At 41.2% G+C, this 20,791-nt stretch overlaps 1 protein-coding gene across 3 annotated transcripts; it reads left to right on the forward strand.

The window, feature by feature from the left end:
* The first annotated feature begins 862 nt into the window (after positions 1–862).
* Positions 863–19,320, forward strand: GCDH (glutaryl-CoA dehydrogenase). 3 transcript variants are annotated; one of them, XM_042450951.1, is made up of 13 exons: positions 902–1,004; positions 1,540–1,675; positions 3,952–4,074; positions 5,611–5,646; positions 7,369–7,512; positions 8,853–8,915; positions 9,380–9,550; positions 11,688–11,817; positions 12,172–12,388; positions 14,756–14,859; positions 16,241–16,366; positions 17,251–17,411; positions 18,784–19,320. In XM_042450951.1, the coding sequence occupies exons 2-13, from the start codon at positions 1,645–1,647 to the stop codon at positions 18,855–18,857; spliced, it is 1,380 nt and encodes a 459-aa protein (XP_042306885.1). In that variant the 5' UTR covers positions 902–1,004; positions 1,540–1,644; the 3' UTR covers positions 18,858–19,320. The 3 variants fall into 3 exon arrangements, with proteins under 3 accessions (XP_042306887.1, XP_042306885.1, XP_042306886.1); XM_042450953.1 differs by lacking the exon at positions 1,540–1,675 and having other exon boundaries at positions 863–1,004; positions 3,951–4,074; XM_042450952.1 differs by lacking the exon at positions 1,540–1,675 and having other exon boundaries at positions 999–1,019; positions 3,951–4,074.
* The last annotated feature ends 1,471 nt before the right edge of the window (positions 19,321–20,791 follow it).

Below are 20,791 nucleotides of genomic sequence, written 5' to 3' on the forward strand. Positions count from 1 at the left end.
GATAGAATAGAGAGAAAGGGAAGGGAAAGTGAAGAAGTAATTTTAAAAAGAAGGAAAGGCGATAAGATCCGAGGGACATCTTGACCAAAACGAATATATATATATATATATATATATATATATAAAAATAATTAAAAAATAGATTAAAATAAGTTCTTGTTCAACAAAACAGAAAATAATTGAATGTTGGTTTAGTTTGTATTATATTAGTCTGTTGTGTTTAGTTTGTACTATATAACTCTGTTTTTAGTGATTTAACTAGTGTTTAGTTTGTATTAGTATGTGTTTAGCTTGTATCATACCAGTTTTTAGTTTGTATTAGTCTGTTGTTAGTGATTTAAGTTCAATGTATATTGTTTTTATATGTTTAATATGAAAATTTCAATAAATATTACCAAAATACCCCCTGCAAATCATTAAATCTGCAAAAGTCAAATGTGCAAATGTGGAGGGCTAGCTGTAATAATAATAATAATAATAATAATAATAATAATGGTATATTAGGTCAGTGCCTCAGAACATATGCAATCAAAAACGAACTATAAAAACATCACACTATAAAATGCTAAAATACTAAAAAAAAATGTATTCAAATGCTAAAGACAAAAATAAACAGTGGGGTCCAGCTTGCAACCTGATTAATGTGCACTTTGGTTGCCCCCCTTCAAGATATCCCTGTTTTGTGGACTTGGCACGTGACGTTATTGTGCTTGGGTACTCTCTCAGAGAGACCCTCTCTCTGGATGCAAAAGTTTGAAAAGTGGACTTGGGACTACAACTCCCAGAATCCTGCTGGGCCAGGGCAGCCATGTTGGCTGTGGCATGCTGGGAGATGTAGTCCCAGCAAGGTGACTCCCTCCTTCCCCAGCCAATGGACGGAAGATGTAGTTGCTCCTCCTCCTTCTCCTCCAGGGAGGAAGGCTGGCTGGCATTGCATCCAGGTGGCTTATGCAAGCTCAGGGCCTGAGAAAGCAAGCAAGAGGGTAAGCCTAGGAGGAAAGCAGGTGAGTCCCATGCAGGTGGGTGCAAATATTGCCCCCCTTTCTCTGGGTGCATCTGTGCAAACCACTAGGGAACCCTGCCTCCCCACTCCAAGAAACCCATCTCTCATTTCCTTGAGAAAGGCCACCCTATCATGGGGTTTTCTTGGCAAGATTGGTTCAGAGGAGGCTTGTTATTGCCTTCCCCTGAGACTGAGAGAGTGTGCCTTGCCCTTGTTGTTGTAGGGTGCCATCAAGTTGTTGCTGACATATGGGGATCCTAAGGTGAACCTATCCTGGGGTTTTCTTGGCACGATTGGTTCAGAGGAGGTTTTTGCCATGGCCTTTCTCTGAGGCTTAGAGATTGTGACTTGCTCAAGGGTCACACAGTGGGTTTCCATGGCCAAAATGGGAATCGAACCAGACAGGGCGAACAAATGCCATAACCACAAAAGAGGACGTGGTACTGTAAAATGTAGGCCCTTTAAGAAAAATATAACACAAATATACATTCACTAATATAAATATAAATCCCTGTTTTGGAATTCCTCCTGGACAGAAGGCTGAAATGAAGGATGTGTGCTGGAAAAGAAGGGCATCTGGTCACCCTGAACCCCAAAGTGGTGGAGATACAACCTAATATTTGCTGTTGTTGTGTGTCTTCATGAACCTATCACAGGGTTTTCTTTGCCAGGTTTGTTCAGAGGGGGTTTTACCATGACCTTTCCCTGAGGCTGAGAGAGTGTTGCCTGCACAGGTTGTTGGTGGGTGCCTTCAAGTTTCCGATTTACAGTGATCCTAAGGTATCATGGGTTTTTCTTGGCATGTTTGTCCAGTCCAGCATTCAAACAATTATGCCACCATTATGCCACATTGGCTCTCTCTATAATTATAAATATAATTATATATCTTTATTTACATCTAGAAACCAATGTCCAAAGGTAACCCTTATATACACACAATCAGTATAAAGTTAACATATTATTACTTAACCTTTTACATCTTGCTTTAACATGTTATGTTATGTTATGAACCTAGCCAATTTCGAAAAGGTCTTAATTAATTCCTCTCTTTTTATTTTATTTTATTTATTTTATTTTCTTATATCCTGCCTTTCTCCCAATATACGGACTCAAGGCGACAGACAGCAAACTGAAACAATACAATTTAAAAACAGCACAACAACATTAAACTGTATAAATATAAAATTTAAAAAACAGTTAAATGTTTAAAGTTAAAACAGGTATGAATTCAAATGTAACATGTTAAAAATACAAACCTTAAAATTTAAATCACACAGTACAGTATTTAAATCTCAGCCTTTATCAGTCTGAAAAGGCCTGACAGCACAAGAATGTCAGTTTTCCTTCCAAAAAATCTAGAATTGGAAATTTAGAACTCTATAGTACAATAACATCCAAAATCCACAAAACAGTGCTACCTTTATTTGTTTGGTCGAATAAAGGTGGTACTGTTTTGGGAATTTGGGATGTTATTGTACTTTGCTATATGGAGAGTGTGGCATAATGATCTGGGTGTTGGACTACATCTCTGGAGACCAGGGTTCAAATCACTGCTCAAGCATAAAAATCCACTGGGTGACCTTGGGCAAGTCATACTCTCTCAGCCTCAGAGGATGGCAGTGGCAAACCCCCTCTGAAGAAACTTGCCAAGAAAACCCCATGATAAACCCCATAAGGAAAAAATGGCTCAAAGGTACACAACAACAACAACAACAACAACAACATGACCAACACAGCTGCCCGGGATATGTCTCCTTTTACCCTATTGGCTTGGTGTGTGGATTGAAAGGGTTTTTCACTTCACTGGTTTCTGATTATTTTATGGAGTTAAATATGACCAGGCTAAAGATCAGGGTTGGGGAAAACAGTTTGAAAACAACAACCTCAAAATGTGTGGTTTTTTTTTTTTTTTTGGGGTTAACGTTGTTGTTGTTTTGATTTAAACCAGTTTTTTTGGGTTTTGTTTGTTTCCTTGTTTTGCATAATACCAATATAGGACTAAATCAGAAAATTAAGTAGGAAAATGTAGTTTCGATATTATGGCCACTAGCTTAAATACTAATTGTTTTTTAAGAAGTAGTCTTTTACAGCAAGTTGTTTTGGGTAGACTCATGGTAATTGAAGAATTTGTTTCCGAATGGCGTTCTTGAACTATAAAATAAAGGAATTGAAAAGATGCAGGTTTAACAATGGACAACTGCCAATAAACAAAGTTAAAATGTTTACATTCAAACAAACATTGTTATTCCAGTAATAGAGTTGAAAACAGTAGTAACAGACAGACTTTAAATATATATACTGTATATATTGTTGTTGTGTGCCTTCAAGTCCTTTGTGACTTTTGGTGGCCTTAAGGCAAACCTATCATTGGGTATTCTTGGCAAGATTGGTTCAGAGGAAGTTTGCTGTTGCCTTCCCCTGAGGCTGAGAGTGTGTGACTTGCCCGTCACCCAGTGGGTTTCATGGCTGGGCTGAGAATCGAACCATGGTTTCCAGAGTCAGAGTCCAACACTCAAACCACTATGCCACATTGGCTCCCTACAAAAATTATATATATGAACAATCAGTTTTTTAAAAAGTAGTTTTTTTAAGTCATTTAGTTAAACCAGCAAGGTTTAAATCATGGTTTAAACCAAGGAGGTTTAAATCAAGGTTTAAACTAACCAGGTTAAACCAAGGAGGTTTAAATCTGGTTTAACCAGGTTTAAAATGGCCAACCCTGCTAAAGATCTCTGACAAAAATATTTGACTAGCAGGGTTGGCTGGCTTAGTTGCTTTAAACATTACCTGTCAACTGAGTTACAACCTGCATGATCTGTTTCAAATGTCTTAACACAATTCGAGTTGTGTTCACAGAGGGGAGTTTTAGTTGGCAGTGCAGTATAGGTCTCCTCTGAAGTTTATGACTGTGATTTTATGATTTCTTTTTTTATAACCTTCTTGGAAAGCTCTTACAAGAATCATCCTAATGGCACTGAGATTACCCACCCGGAGGCTCCTGCAATGCAGCCGTGTTGTGTTAGGTCCCGGTGATATCCGGGCACAGGGTACAAGTGCCGCTGTGCAAAAGGGTGAGTAGGCAACCTTTGCCAAAATTAATGGCTTGGCTGTTAGAGACACTGGGAGGGAGAGGTGCTTGGGAAGTGTGGTATTATTTATTCCTTTGAATAATAGTACTTATTTATTTATTTATTTATTTTCTTACCTGCCTCTCCCCATGATCGAGGCAGAGATTAACTATGATAGACAAGCAACATTAATTAAAATACAACAGTTAAAACACACATCAAAGATATGTACATATTAAAATAATCTGGATAAACCTGCCGGAAGAGCCTGGTCTTTAATGCTGTCTTAGACAGCATATTCAACTGTCAATCTCTTCTGGCAGGTCATTCCACAGTCTTGGGGCAGCTGAAGAAAAAGTCCTCTGGCTGACAGCTGCCAACCTGGTTTTGCTGAATGGAGTAAATGTTCATCAGAGCATGTGGGACAGATTATATGGGAGAAGGCAACCCTGTATGTAACCTTGACTCAAACCATGTAGGGCTTTAAGGGTAATAACCAACACTTTATACCTTGCTGGGAAAACAACTGGAAAACAGTGGAGTGATTTCATATTGGTGTAATATGATCACTCCTGGATGTCCCAGTAATCAATCTGGCTGCCATTTGTTGAACTAATTGAAGGTAGCCAATTTGGTACCAATCTACAGTGCATTGCAAAAATCCAGTCTTGAGGTTACCAGCGTGTGCACTATCATCTCCTGCTGCCTTTTGCCAAAGGGTTGGTATTGTTTGGAAGGGGCAGAACATGTGCCCTGTCTCTTGCCTGTCTTCACCTTATATCTTGCTCCCTTTTGCAAAAATGAGAGTTTGGCACCCAACTCTCTTTCTGTCATGCATTTTGCCCAAAAGGTGAACTAGGCAAGGAAGTGCTGGGGACTTAGGGGCTCTTCAGACTGCCCCTAAGGAGCAGCCTGCAGGTGCCTCCATTTTCACAGGATTGGGGCTACGATAACTGCTGCATGCCATGTCCCCAATCTGGCCTTTCCAGGGTGCAAAAAGGAGCCGCAAAAAGCAGTCCTGTCCCTTGGAAAGGATGCGATAACCTCAATGCCATGGTTTGAAGGCACTCCATTAGTGCTGCATCATATGGACGCAGTGCCAGAGGAGCACCATGACGCTGTGTGCCGTATAGAGTGGAGTCATGGTGCACAGGGGCAGAGTTGGGGCGTGCATCATGTGGACACAACACCCCGACACCGCCCCCAGGCTGGCCTGAGCAGCCCTTACAGGGTCCTACTTTGAGAATGAAGGCTATTGCACTTGGTTGTATGGCGTGAGGAGTCAGAGAAAGGTTGACCAAGGCTGTTAACTTACTAAACATAGCAATCTGTTTTATACCCCATTAGACCTTTACCAGGTGGGTCATCTAGAGAACATCTACATTGTCTGGCAACAGCTTTTTAGGATCTTAAATATTCAAATTTCCTGTCTCTGGAAGCTCTGAGCTTACCTGAGGATGCCTGGAATAGATAAAGGAAGGAGAGGAGAAGAAATGTCTGAGCAGGGAAATTGCATAATGTTTTTCACTTATGTTGCAGAAAAAGAAGCATCGCCCTTACAGAAGGAAGTGAAAGGTAAGCAGGTGGCTCTTCTGTGAAGAATTTGATGACCTTTGATTTTTGAGCCCTTTGTTTGGGCTCCCAGCCATCATGTTACTTGCAGTGGACTCCTTTTCCGCAGAGCTGTTCCTTTATAAAAGATTTGGGAAGCTGGATCCTTCCTGCTTCCATTTATTCACTGGCATGCTAGTTTCAGTCTCAGTTGCATCTGCACTGCTGAATTAACGCAATTTGACAGTTGTTTAGTTGTTGTGGCTCAATGCTATGGAATTCTGAGATTTGTAGTTTTGTGAGACATTTGGCCTTCTCTGTTAGAGAGCTCTGGTGCCACGACAAAATACAGGTGCAAAGGATTATCCTCTATGATTTCTCTTCACTATGATTTCCCTTTAACTGCTGTGGCTGCATCCTGAGGAATGCAGGGCTTTGTAGTTTGAACTTTAAATTCCAGAATTCCATAGGATGGATCCATGAAAGTTTTAAAAAGGAATCATAGTGCTATAATTGTGTTGCATAAAACAGCCCGAAGTGTTTCAGAGATTCAACCAAATGTAAAATGCATCTTTACTGCAAAAATAATCCAGTTTGGTGGGGTACAGTTTGGTGGGGTGTAGCCGCTCCACTGAAGCATGGATTGGGGCCAGGGCAGCCACAAATGCCGCTTCTCCCTGGTCCCGAAAAGGGGTGTCCTTGGGGCTTCATGCCAGGAGAGAAAGCCATTTGGTGGCTGCGAGAACGAGGTTCCCCCAGAAGGAGCTCTGTTTTGGAGCTCCTTCCAGTGCCGTACCTAGGCCACCGTAAGCAGCCTGGGATGGAGCAAAGGTGTCACATGCACGCCACTCCGTTTGGAGGCGGTGTGTGTATGATGTAATCATAGCAGTCCCCGTTTGGATGGGAGGCCGCCATGACTGCACCCTCGTCATGTGCGAGGGGCCCATCTGTAGAGCTCCATTGACACCATTTTAACTGCCATGGCTCAGTGGTATGGAATTCTGGGAATTGTAATTTTGTGAGGCATTTAGCCTTCTCTATTGCCACAACAAACTACAGATCCCAGGATTCCATAACACTGAGCCATGCCAGTTAAAGTGGTGTCATTCTGGATTATTTCAGAAGTGCAGATGCAGCTGTAGTTATGTGTAAAAGCACCTGCCACCTTGCCTTGTTTCTAAACACAGCTCACAGCCAGTCACCAGTGGAAGGTTATTCCTTCCAATATGACTGTTTCCTCTTTGTTCATTGCATCCATCTCTTAAGAAAAGCATATTTTTTTTTGCATCCAGTTTGATAACTGTAGTGTAGCATCTAATTTGATGCTACAAATAACAGTGGAATCCCTGTAATTCTCCTGCCAGGTAGTGAATATTTTTAAATAATTACTGATCATGTGGTCTTTATATGTTGATAGCTGGCTATTACTTTTCATTCTGATGAGTGAAGGTTTCTGTATAACATGGAAGCATGCCTTTGCCAGTTAGCGTAGTCTTATAGTTGTGCATCTCCCTTTGTGCAGGTTAAATGAAAGGGAGTTGAAGAGTATGCAGTTAATAACATTGTGCAGCATAATGTTTATTTGCTATGGTAGACTTCTGTCTGGAGTTGGGGAGGTTGCAAATAGTCTTAACAGTTTAAAAAGTTTGGAGAAGGGTGTCTTGTATTGATGTCTTTCATAGTGATGAGCGAAATTCTGTACCAAATTCCTAATGCTTTAAGTTGTTTCTGTCTTCGTTCTCCCAGTCCCCAAAGCCCAGTTTGACTGGCAAGATGCCTTACAGTTAGAGAAGCTCCTTACTCCAGAGGAAATAATGATTCGGGATTCATTTCGTACCTATTGCCAAGAAAAGCTAATGCCCAGGATCCTTATGGCCAATCGAAATGAAGGTACAGTTTTCCTTACCTATTTCACGTTTCTAAGCATTTTGTGTTGTGCCCTGCTTTGGGGCTAAGTACCATCCATTCCCTGTGTGATGTCTTGTTTCTTCTGTTTGCTGGTTAGTACTTTATCACATTGAGTTACTAATTAATGGTCTGATTCTGTGGCGCATGGGGAAAATCTGTAATTTTTGCTGTACCTCTTGGATCAGAACCAAAAAAAGGAATCTGAACGTCTAAATCCACCCAGAGAGACCCTAGACGTTGAATGTTTATTCTGTTCTTCACAGTTTTGTTGAATTTTTATTAGTTGGTTGTTGCTTTTAAGTCTACCAAGCAGAGTCAGGTACAAAATAGAAACAGAGGAAAGGACATATTCCATGCTGACCATTAATGTTTCCACTACCAACACTGGGTTCAGGGTTCTTTCACAGATGACAATGCAAATCTGGCTTTTCTGTTTTAGTAGCATTAGAAAGGATCATGGTTGCTTTTGCTTAAAAGTGGGGAATTTGCAGCCACTGCTGATCTACGCATATTCTCCATAGATCATGATCTAGTTTTGGCCCAACCTTGCTTTTAGTTGTTTTTTAATCTTAATATAGTGTGCTGTTGTGTGCCTTCAAGTCATTTCCATCTTATGGCCACACTAAGGCTACCCTATCCTGGGGTTGTCTTGGCAAGATTTGTTCAGAGGAGGTTTGCCATAGCCTTCCCCTGAGGCTGAGAGCATGTAACTTGCCCAAGGTCAGCCAGTGGGTTTCATGTCTGAGCTGAGAATCGAACCCTGCTCTCTGGAGTCATAGTCCAATACTCAAACCTACTACATCATATGAGTCAAATTATTGTTCAGCTTTGGGGCCACGCTGGACTTAGTTGTATTTATGGCCAGTGTGGTGTAATGGTTTGAGCGGCTTGGCCATGGAAACCCACTGGGTGACTTTGTGCAAGTCACATACTCTCAGCTTCATAGGATGGCAATGGCAAACCTCCTCTGAAGAAAGTTGCCCAAAAACCCTAGGGTCACCATAGGTCAGAAATGACTTGAAGGCATGCAACAACAACAACAGTAGCCTGGGTTGTTCCACAGGTGTTGGTCTGAGAGTTACCCTCAATACTATGGTCTCTCCTTATGGCTCCTACACATAAAAGGCATGAGACTGGCCCCATTAATGGGATGATCATCTTTTCCTTGTTAGTAATAAGATTTTGGAAACAGCTGAACAGCATCATTGCCAAGTTGCTATGAAACAGAAATCAGGCTTTAACATATCAGAAATCACATCAAGTTTTGCCTATAATGTTATCTACATGACAGCTTTTCCTTTTTTCCTTTCTCTGCTTTCCAGTCTTTCATCGGGAAATTATTTCTGAAATGGGAGAGCTGGGTGTCCTAGGCTCTACCATCAAAGGTAATATTGTATTATTTATTATCCATTTCCATGGTAATGAGTCAGCTCACGGCTTCATTAATTGAAAGTGTATGGAAAAGTATGGAAAAGAAAGGGTATGGAAAGCTCTTGAGACTATGATTGATTTATTTGCACCAATTTGTGTTTGTGATGTTACTGGGGAAGCGAGATATTGAGTCTACCTTTTTAATGTACTAAAACATTTTCTAAGATTGGCTGAAGGTGTAACAATTGTTTTCTATTATTTGTTTGGTATTTTTAAAGCATGGCGATGTAGTTCTTATACAGATCTGTAAAGGGCAAGAAAAATTTATGTTTATTGAATGGTAATTTGGGATGTTAGGGCCTCAAAACCATTTAATAATCAGTCCTCTTCCCTTTCCTCTGTACATCTTCAGAGGGGTTCTTGTTGTCCAGAGGAACTCATAGCTCATTTTTCAAATCTCTACTTCTATTCCTCTTAGGTTATGGTTGTGCGGGAACCACCTATGTGGCTTATGGACTCCTGGCAAGAGAGGTTGAGAGGGTGGACAGCAGTTACCGATCAGTCATGAGTGTTCAATCATCTTTGGTAATGCACCCTATATATGCCTATGGGACAGAAGAGCAGAAGCAGAAGTACTTGCCACGCCTAGGTGAGTGAATAGGTTCAAGAGATCGAATGTGGAGTTCAATTGAATCTCTAGACTGGAGCATCCATCTCCTGTGTCCTATGCAGTTGCATTTATATTTACTGATTTCCAGTCACATTTACTAATTGCACGAGATCCAGAAACAGATTAATTTTACTGCTATTCACTCTTCTTTAAAATAAAACGTATTACAGTTTATCGCTATTCTACTTTTTTGCCAATCCTAGAAATCATGGCACTACACACTAAGGGTACATTATATTGGTGGCACACACTCCTTAAGTATGATTCACATCAGTGGTACTCAAACTTTTTACCCACCTTTACATCTACATGCGGATATTTCTCTCTCTCTCTCCCTCTCTCTCACACACACACACATACACACACAACATAGTATATAAATAATATTTTGTTTATTTAGTTTACTTTCATTCACACACTTGCAAAGTTTTATTTTTAAACATTTTATAAGGAAATAAAATCATTCAAATTAGAACAGTTTTATTTACGTAAATTCATGTGTAAATTTTAAATATAAAAGGCTTTGGAAAGAGGAGGAGGAGGGATCAGGGTCTCCCAAGTCTTCCGGGGCCCCGGAGGTCCTGTCCCACAATTTGAGATCCACTGATTTACATACATGTATGTCTCTTGAATGCACACTAATATTACTTCAGATATAAACTGAAGGTGCAGGAGCTGTTTGCTATTAGTCTTTTGCTCTCCATCTAAAACTTCCCCCACAATTTTAAAGCACTGGGAAGGGCCACTGCTATTCTACTTACTGGTGGGGAAGGAAAGGAAGAGACGGGAAAGCAATTCAGATAGTCAAGATGCAGCTGCTCTGGGATCCCAGGAAGAGAGAAATGGGTGCCCTCCATCTTTGAGTAAATCCTAATTTCTTACCAGCTCTGACTTGACACCAGTTGCTTCATCATTTGAATTTCCTCCTCCCCTCCCCACTGGTAAGCCACAGCAGGGGCCTTTCTGGGAGTCTGATAATTGTTGAAATGCATGGAGAACCTGAAACTGCATGGGCAAAACATTATGGTTTCCTAGAGTTTGGCCAGAGTTTCCAGATAGCTTCCCATTCTTAGAACTGATCAGGCTTGCTTCATTTCAGCAGCTGGGTTGCAAAATGTGCCTTCAAACCATATCCAGTGTTTTTTCAAAAAAGGAGTAATAATATCATGAAGAGGATAAAGAAAATGAAGAATGAAGTGATGCGACGTAGCTCATGTCTTAGTTTTTTAGTTTGCAGTGTGACCGCTTGCTTGAACAGTACTTCATCCGTTGTTCTGGATAAAAGTGAAAGAATTCCTTCCCAGACTTCCCTCTAGCTCTCCCAGTTTAATGTTAGAGTCTTAACTTACTTTCTGTTTCTGCCAATCTTTTCTTGTGTATCAGATTGCACTTTCAGATAATGTTTTCATTTCATTCTGATAGATCTTGCCTACTTCCTTATTTTATTTTGTTTTCCTGTCCTTTCTCCCTCTCTTTACTGCTTATTCTCGTGATATTCTACTTAGACACCTTTCGTATTTCTCACTTCTTTATATCTGTATTTCACTTTGGGTCTCCAGTTTTAAGATCTTACCTTAAAACCATTGCTAGTGTCTTTCTGTCTGTCTTCCTCCACCCCACCAGTATCATTTTCAGTTCTTTTGGAAATGTCCAACTTTTTAATCAATGAAATAATTACTTCTGAATTTTTGAAATGGTAAATGAATCACTATAAGAGAACCAGAAGGTTCTTAAAGGTTTGAGATTTTAAGATAAAGTCTGTCATGCTTTCAGTCAGGAAGAAGCCACCAGAAAAAAAATTCTTACATCCAAAACACACTGCAGAAATAATCTAGTTTGAGACTGCTTTAACTGCCCAGGCTCAGTGCTAGGGAATCCTGGGAATTGTAGTTTATTGTGGCACCAGAGCTCTCTGACAGAGAATCCCAAATGTCTCACAAAACTACAGTTCCCAAAATTCCCTAGCATTGAGCCTGGGCAGTGAAAGCAGTCTCAAACAGGATTATTTTTACAGTGTTTTTTGGACCATAGATATGATGAGGTTTGACTGCAGGTAGAGGGAAGGATTGCTTTGGGTGGAGCAGAAGCTCATCATCTCTTTTCCTTCCCCCTACAGCCAAGGGAGAGTTGCTGGGCTGTTTTGGGCTTACAGAGCCCAACCATGGAAGTGACCCTGGTAGTATGGAGACCCGAGCCAAGTACAACCCCTCCAGAAAGACCTACACACTCAACGGCACCAAGACTTGGTGAGATCTGCAGTTACCTTGGTGCCCAGGAATAGAGACAGTGGAGTGTCCCAGAGCAAGTAAAAGATTGCAGACAAAAGCAAGAGACCAGTGCTTACAGCAAAGACAGGTTTGAGGGAATATTACTTTAGGTAGCAATATAGATAGCATAGATGCTTCTAGTCTGAGGTTCTTTTTTTGGAAATGCTTGGTATCAGCCCTCGATCAACTCAGCCACCCATCTAGAGGTACTTCATATATCTTATTTCCAAGCAATCACTTTTGCCCTCCTGTGTTCAGGTTTAGTTGTTCACTGATACCTTTGGAATTTTGAGTGCATGTAAAATAACCAACCTCTCTTTCTTGCTCTCTCAGGATCACTAATGCACCAATGGCTGATCTGTGCGTGGTGTGGGCTGTTTGTGAAGATGGGAAAGTGCGGGGTTTCCTTTTGGAGCGTGGAATGAAGGGTCTCTCCACTCCAAAGATTGAGGGCAAATTTTCACTGCGGGCCTCTATCACTGGGATGCTTGTTATGGAGGATGTGGAGGTACCTGAAGAGAACCTTCTGCCCAATGTGTCTGGACTTGCTGTAAGTTCTCTACCAGTTGTATGTAGCTAGGCAGACAGTAGTTTGCCTACTAATTTATATGTAGTCACTAGTTTGTTACTAAGAGACATCATGAAGACAGGGTGGTGTTATTTCAATCCAAGTATTTTTTCATGTCTGGAACTGTCCAGCACTAGCGTCTGCCTCTCTGTCCAAGTGGAAGTGTGAAACATACCCGCCAGCAATAAATGATAAATTGATCCTTAGTTATTTCAATATTGATAATCATAGATAGCCAGTCTTTTAAAGTTAATGACTAATTATTAGGGCCAGTATTTGAAATCACTGCTAGAACATTGAGAGACAGATTGCAGGCATTAAAACCTTTGGACATTGAAACTGACATAATTTTCACCAGGGGATGGTTGGTTCTAGAGCCAGTATAGTGTAGTGCGCTGATGTCCAAACTCTGGCCTCATGGGTGTTTTGGATTTCAGCTCCCCGCATCCCAGACCATTGGCCAAGGTGGCTGAGGCTTCTGGGAGCTGAAGTCCAAAACACCTGGAGGACCAGAGTTTGGCCATCGCTGGTGTAGTGGTTTGAGTGTCAGAATAGGACTCTGGGAGACTAGAGTTCAAATCCCCACTTGGTCATGGAAACCCACTGAGTGATCTTGGGCATGTCATTCTCTCTCATCTTCAGGAAGGTGATGACAAACCTCCTCTTAATAAAAACTTTCAGGAAAACTCCATGATAGTTTCACCTTAGGATCTCCATAAATTGGAACCAACTTGAAGGCACACAACAGTGGTTGATCCTGTACTATTGGTGTATTATATCAGCCCAGTGTATTTAGCAAAATGTTAGTGGCAACCTGAACATCTACAATAGAACTGAAAAATGGCAGGATATGTCCATTTGATATCTGTGACAAACGTGCTGAAAATTACCCAAGACAATTCAACTAGGCGAAAACTATCACTTGGAAAATGTCTTGCTTTATCATTCTAGTATGAAATGACATTGTTTTAGCTAAGCAGTTAAGACATACTTGAAACCTAAGGAAACAAATAAAATGTTGTTGTACTCAAAAAGTTCAGAATATCAGAGAGAACTTGAGCAAGTATTCCAAAGAACTAGAATTTACAATTACTTTCTATGCATTCTTACAGATATCAAGGAAACATGCTGTAGTAGATGTAATAAACTGTCACACAGAAAAATTGTCAAGACTATAAACATTGTCCACAGGACATTTTTAATAGACATTACAGACTTACTGTATCTACTAGAAGAAAAATCAACACAGCCATAAGGATGCACTGACTCACACAACACTAAGTCCTCTAGAGTTAAGTGATAAAAGCCACTTCTGGCTAAAATCACACAGTTTTAGTTGAGAGTATATGGAGTTGGTTGCCCTTTTTTCTTGAGGGAGCTGAGATTTTGCTATAGCTTTTACATTTCTCTTGGAGAGCATCTAGATCAGGGCTGGATGGGAATTTTGTGGCTTTCCAGGGAGCCTTTCACACTATGCAAATATAGCATTATGATTCCACTTTAATTGTGATGATTCCATTCTGTAGAATCCTGGAATTTGCAGTTTAGGGAGGGGCCTTTAGAATTATCAGTTAGGGAGCTCCTTCAGTACCTCTGATCAAACTACAAGTCCCAGAATTCCATAGGATACAGCTATGGCAGTTAATGGGATTCATAATGCTATAATATGTAGTGCAAAAGGGCCCCAAGAGATTGCTGGGCTACATCTCCCAGTATTCCTCACCTTTGATTATGATGGTTAGGGCTTGTGGAGTTGTTGCTCAACAACACCTGGAGGGCTATGTAGTTCCTATCCCAATGTAGAAGGAAAGGTCTTTGTCTAGAAGAATCAGAGAACTACCTTGCTCCCCTACCTAGGCAAAGAACATGAGCAGCTTAATCACAGCAAAAGTGTGATGCACCCACTATTTTTCAATGAATTTCCCCTTGTGTCAGGAACTTCGCCTCACCCTGTCTTCAAATCTATTTGCTATGAGGGCTTGATCAGACTTCCAGGTTAATACTGTACACATGCCTTATAATTTTTCCACTTTTCTAGGTTGGATGGTGATTTCATTAAACTAAAGAGGAGAAGAAGACTATTTAAAAATGGACACTTCTCAGTACTGATGTTTTGTACCTGCACACCAACCCCAAGTTTTTGTTTCTGCCTTGTTAGTTGTGGTCTGTCTGGCTAACAGAAGCTGTATGGTCACACACCTAAGATTAAATTTGGGCAATACCCTGGATGAAGCTCTGTTTGAAATTGTCCTTTCAGAGCTCTGAGGTAGTGAGGGCTCTTTCATAAAAAATCCAGCGAATCCCAAGCAATTTCTTAGTTGAATCTTCCATGCTTTCTTCTTCCCTCAGGGTCCCTTTGGCTGCCTGAACAATGCTCGCTATGGCATATCATGGGGAGCCCTGGGAGCAGCTGAATTCTGTATGCACACAGCCCGGCAGTATACCCTAGACAGGTAAGGTCTCAGGCAGAAGGGGATGGGAGTGGATTTGGAGGTGAATGCACAAAAAGAATGAACACATACCTGCAACAATATATGTATACTATTTCTTCTTAAGCTCTCACTATTTTACACGCATTGCCATGGTGATACTGACTCCAGCCCGGTACCTAAGCCAATATGGTTATCCCCATCTTGCAAGTGAATGAAAAAGTCTGGAGACAAGTGTTTTGGTTTAAAGCTTCCCCCAGTCCAGCCTCAGTGTTCATGACTAAACTATAATTTGAAGTGCAGTCTTTCAGCAGATAGACTTGAATGGCATGCTAGACATTTTCTCTTGAGGACATGGACAGTAGTGAGATGTTAAAGTATCCTATATGCTTCTATGTAGTCTGGTAGGAACATTTACTCTCCTTGGAAGTGGAGACATTGCCTGGAATCCTGTATGGCCGCACACACAACTATAGTACAACTGGCCATTCTCTACCCTCTGGGCTTACTTTAGAGTTAGTTTTGTATCATTGTAGGGGAAGGAAGGAATACCATTCCAGTATTGACCAAAAAAAGACATATGCAGGCATAAGACTGACTTACGCTTGCATATGCCATAACAGGATACCAGCCAGTATGGGAAACAGTTAATTTTCTGCATTCCTTTGTGTGTGGAATCCTGCCTAAAACTGACAGAATCTGAATCTCTCTCTCTCTTCTCTGTGTGTGTAGTGTTCAGGACTTGTGTTATATTGCAGAGAGAATTTTTAGGCTTAGAAACCAATGAGAGCATTGCAATTTCCAAGTCTCCATTTCCCTTCTTTCCATGTCAGCACTCTTTTTTATTGATACATCTTACCTTGCATGCATGGGACTTGATTGACAACCTTCTTGGTTCTGGTCACAGGGCTTGTGTCTCAAGGTCAGTCTCTACCGTATTATAGCTCTCTTCCTAATCTAAACTGCACTGTTGAATCCCATAACCAGTGAAGATAGCTAGCAAGGCCCATCACCTCCCAAGTATTAAGTTTTCATACACCTCTTACTTGTATTTTCCCTCTAGGCTGGAGCTAGGTGAGCCTATTGTTACCCTCCTAATATTGCTGAATTCCAGTAGCCATCAGTTCTAGTCTACCTAGCCAGTGGTCTGGAATGATGGGAGTAGTAGTCTGTCATCAGTAGTCTATCAGCATTTGGAAGGCCAGTCATGCAACCTCACTATGAGTACTCAGAGCCTCCAGTTATAATTCAGGGATGAGGAGATAGTGCACTTGTGGACTCAGAGGGGTCTTTGTTGGCCCATATGTATGTACACCCAAAGTGCATGATATAATTCAGCTGGCTGAACTTCCCCATCAGTTTAGCTGTGCATTGCTTTAACTCACCAATCAATAGTATCTTCTAGGACCCAGTTTAAAGTCCCACTGGCAAGAAACCAACTGATCCAGAAGAAGCTGGCTGACATGCTCACTGAGATCACCATTGGCTTACAAGCTTGTCTACAACTCGGCCGCTTGAAAGATGAAAACCAGTAAGTATGTGTTTGTACATGAGAATAACAGCAGATCAGTGCTGTTGACTTTTCTCCTCCCCAAAATCAGTTTGATCCTCAGTCAAGGAGCTGCTAATTGAGTAAGGGGCAGTGGTTACATCTTAAAGTATTTGCAGAGTGACTCTGTATTTGGAGGGGGAATGGAGTAGGGAATCACGCTATAGTGATCCAAGGAAGTAAGAAGTAACAGCACTATTTGAATTTGTATATGGGAATCATGCTGAAAACCCAGCAACTCCCTGCTGGTAAACTCTCACAGCTGGGAAAGAACTGGGTTAGAAGCTTTCCCTAGATATATTAGTTTCTTACCTGAAGAATTGTGTGCTTTTTATCTCCCCCCCGCCCCCCGCCACAACCTTAAGTCTCAAAATTATTCCATTATTTTACTAAACCTGCTGCATTGACTCTTTACTGCAACTGACACAAACTCTAGGCCAAACTAGATTTGATGCTAAACATGTCACTATCATGTTAATGCTTTAAAGCAAATTAATATTGGAGGGGTTGGTTTGCCAAGATTTCAGTCAGTAGGAAGTTGAAGTCTAACTGTTTCTCTTCTGTTCCTATCCCAATGAATATTGCCGCACTGCACCAGGTAGTAGCCCCCATCGTTCCCCATGAGAACTTCACTGCCAAAACTAGGAGAAGTGGGGCCAGATTTTTGTCTGAAACGCAGCAAGGGATGCAAGGATTAGTGCTCTAGTCCCTGTGTTTTCTTACCTGGCTGCCTGTTTTATTTATTTTTTAAAACTTTGATATCTAGAAATGTATTTTGCATCGCTTCTTATTGGGCTGCCTCTCCTTGCATTTAAATGTAAATGCAAAAGTTTTGCTCCATTCTAGTGTCTGTTTTGTGTCCCTAGGGCTACTCCTGAGATGATCTCCATGCTGAAGCGGAATTCCTGTGGGAAAGCGCTGGAGATTGCCCGGCAAGCTCGTGACATGCTGGGCGGCAACGGAATCGCAGATGAGTACCATGTCATCAGGCACGTCATGAACCTTGAAGCTGTCAACACCTATGAAGGTAAAATGGTGTCCTATTTGCTCCTAGCAAGCTTATTAATGGGAAAATACAACTCTGTGTTGTGGTCACTTCCAGTGAGGATCATGAAATGAATATCAAGGGCTGGGGGGGGGGGAGCTACCAATTTATCATCTGAATTCAGCAATTCCTTTTGCGGGATAAATGCTTTGAAGTATTAAATACTCATGGCATCTTTGAGCTAACTGAAAGAAGGAAGTTGGCAGCCTGAGCCTTCATGGACTAATCTTTGAATTCTAAATACTCATGGATAGCTGAAGCTATCCAGATCATATCGCCACATGATCATCCACTCCATATACATTGTGGATCTAAACGAATCATTGGCTATGGGTTTGTCCTGACAGTACTCCAGTGGTGTGGGAATGTCTACTGGAGACACTCTTTTGGGTGCCACTAGAGCAGGAGTTAGGAAATTATGACCTGTGGGGTGCAGCTGCTAAAGCTTCGCCTCCCCAAGCCTCAATTTGGTTAATTTTGTTTTTTACCAAAATCAGTCCAAAATGATTTGTTTCCACACTTCTCAAACTCTCTCCAAAAAAACTCCTATACCCTCTCAAAAAATCCACACTCCAAAATGGTCAAAAATTGGCTGGAAACAAAACTGGAAGTGGGGGGATGACTCCCTGTAGTTGCCTGCTCCTGCACTAGAGTCATGTCAGATACCACAGAGGACATAGTAGTAGTTCATGACTGAGCTCTTCTCTGTATTAGTTTTATTGTTTAGAGCTGAAAATTGGCAATGTGGAAAGGCGCCACATTGTGGACTTCCATCTTCTTGATATGGCATGGCCATAGCATGACTGGAAAGAAACAATAACACCTCCCACTTTTCAGAACGGAGCATTGGATTGAACATGTAGACAGGCAAAAAAGTGGTATTGCTCAATGTTGTGTTTCCTGGAGCTGCTTTCTGTTAGTATGCAGAGGTCTAGACCTTGAATGGCATTTGGCACCAAAATCTGCTGAAACAATTAGTAGTTCTCAGGGTTCAGTCCAGACCCACTAATATTAATGGGTGACCTGACATTGACTAAGTGCAGGGGTGGCTATCCATTCTGGGTTCAGCTCCTGCCCCATTTTCATCCCCATCCCCCATTTTTCCTGCCCATTTTCTTTGCCTAATTTTATGAAAGTCTCTTCCAGTTTTGTAAATGTTCTGTTTGAATATAAGTGAGGTGGAGTGGTGGGCAAATAGCACTTGAATGGAAACCCCGAGAGACTTCTGGAGACATGCTGCTTTATTTTTGGCCATTTTTCTTCTAGGTGATGGGGAGTGATTTAATACGTATTTATCTGTGTATTATGAAGCACATTTAGGTCTAACTACTTCCCCATTGGTTTTTGTCCTCAGGAACCCACGACATCCATGCTCTCATTTTAGGCCGAGCTATAACTGGTCTTCAGGCTTTCACTGTTGGCAAATGAAAACATTTCCCCAAGATTCAGCTTTGTTGCTCCAGTGTGGGAACATCAGTGGACACTGTTGGACATGTCACAGTGGCTTCATAAGTGGAACATGACTGCTGCCGACCAAGTTCTGATCAAATATATTTCTTTACCTCAGCTCAAATACTTGTAGTTAATTTGAAACAATACCAAAATCAGGTGTTTAAGAAATTTTTATGAGCTAGAGAGAGAGAAAGCATTGAAATGCTGCAGTATGGCAAAAGAGCACACTGTCATGCCACTTGACTGTCCTTGCATTAGGTGACAGGTGAGCTGGGGCTGGGGAGCAAAGCAGACAATGGTGGAGGACAATGCAAAGCTCAGAAATTGCCAAATGTCTGTGAGGCAATCAGGTAGGTTGTATGACTGGTTACATTTAATGCTTTATGGTAAAATTTTATTAAAAAATCTTCTGCTACTACAGGAAGCAACCAGAACAAAAGCCTTGTGTTTTGTCTGATTCATATGTGTGCATATAATTAACAGTTAGCATTTGTTTGATTTTTTTTAAAAGTGAAACGCCAGGGCTGGGTAAGTGGTTAACTGTTGTCTTGCAACACCATAAAGTGTTGTGGATGGAAATCAGAATTTACAGCCCATCCTGCCATGTAGCCTTCAGCAAACTGCTGCACTTCAGTGCCTTTGGTGCCCTTGTTAGTTTAAAAAAAAAAGGACTGTGCACCTTATTTGACCTACTGAGTAGGTATTTTTGAGGTATTACTGTCTCCTCTAAGCTCCTTTGAATGTATGTTCTCTTCTGTTTTCTAAAAGTATGAATTGAACATAATAAATTTTCCACAGTAGACACATATCTGTGTGACCAGGTGAAGACCAGGCCTACTAACATGATTGGTTCAGAATATGATCCACTAACTTTGTGATCCAAAGGGGAAATGTGACTAAGGGGAAATGTTGTGACCTACATAGCAAAGATTTTGTCCCAGAAACATAATCTCCACTATGTTTCTGGTCTCTCTTTCTCCTAAGTGTTTCCACAGTTCACTTGAACTGGCACAATGCTTACTCAGAGCTCCATGCTCATTGGTCCAACTTGAAAGGAGTATTGACCGGAATTACCACCGGTCTTATAAGTAGAGTAGCAATAGTTTAAAGATGGCCTCAATTCATTTTTTTTAAAAAAATCAGGAAGTGCATTGTTTTCCTTTTAGGATAACAGGTGTGTATTCTTCTCCATAAAGGTGACATCGAAACACTATCTTAGTGAAGAAGGAGCTGCTTTTCTGTGACCTCTTCCCATACAGTTCAGGTGCCATTAAAATGACTTCAGTCTTTTGGGCAGGTGTCAGACATGGGGATACAAAACACAAAACCACCAGCCCATTGGAAGGGGATTTTTTTCAGTGACTGCCCATGTGCTGAGTCATGTGAAATATTCACAGCACTATAGCACCACTTGCAGTTTTTGGGTGTTATGCATCTGTTGGTGTGGCTGTGAACCCAGAAAATGGGTGGCGGAGATGTGGTGGCAGAGTTTAGTACCTGGGCTCCAGAGCCACACTGCAGTGAGTGTATGTGCCTTGGAAGCAGATGTAAAATGCTTAAATAAATTTTATCAAGAAGGTTTCAGGACAGTCACAACAGGCTGATAACAACAAGCAGCATGATTTATCAGACCATTTGCTATACTGCTAAATGCAACTTTCCGTGTACCTAAGCATTTATGTATATTAGTGGTTGCTGCTATTACAGCATAGTTGCTACAGCATAGTTATATAACAATAGTTTATGTTCCCAGTTCTGCTTTGGATTGTAAAGCACCATCTAAGCTCTGCTCATCTTGTTGGCTGGCCATTAAAGTGTATGCTGTTATCTGGTATGTATGTGGAACCAGTTGTTTTGGATAGAGCTGTGATTATTGATGAAATTAGTTAACAAGCTCACTGTCCAACAAT

Source organism: Sceloporus undulatus, chromosome 2 (assembly GCF_019175285.1).
Source record: "Sceloporus undulatus isolate JIND9_A2432 ecotype Alabama chromosome 2, SceUnd_v1.1, whole genome shotgun sequence".
Classification (NCBI taxonomy): domain Eukaryota; kingdom Metazoa; phylum Chordata; class Lepidosauria; order Squamata; family Phrynosomatidae; genus Sceloporus; species Sceloporus undulatus.

Excerpts from the sequence above, each read along its gene's own strand:
- GCDH (XM_042450951.1), top strand. The coding sequence starts at position 1,645 with ATGAACCTATCACAGGGTTTTCTTTGCCAGG. Across the intron at positions 7,513-8,852 it reads TATGGCCAATCGAAATGAAG|TCTTTCATCGGGAAATTATT; the intron begins GTACAGTTTTCC and ends TCTGCTTTCCAG. Across the intron at positions 9,551-11,687 it reads GAAGTACTTGCCACGCCTAG|CCAAGGGAGAGTTGCTGGGC; the intron begins GTGAGTGAATAG and ends TTCCCCCTACAG.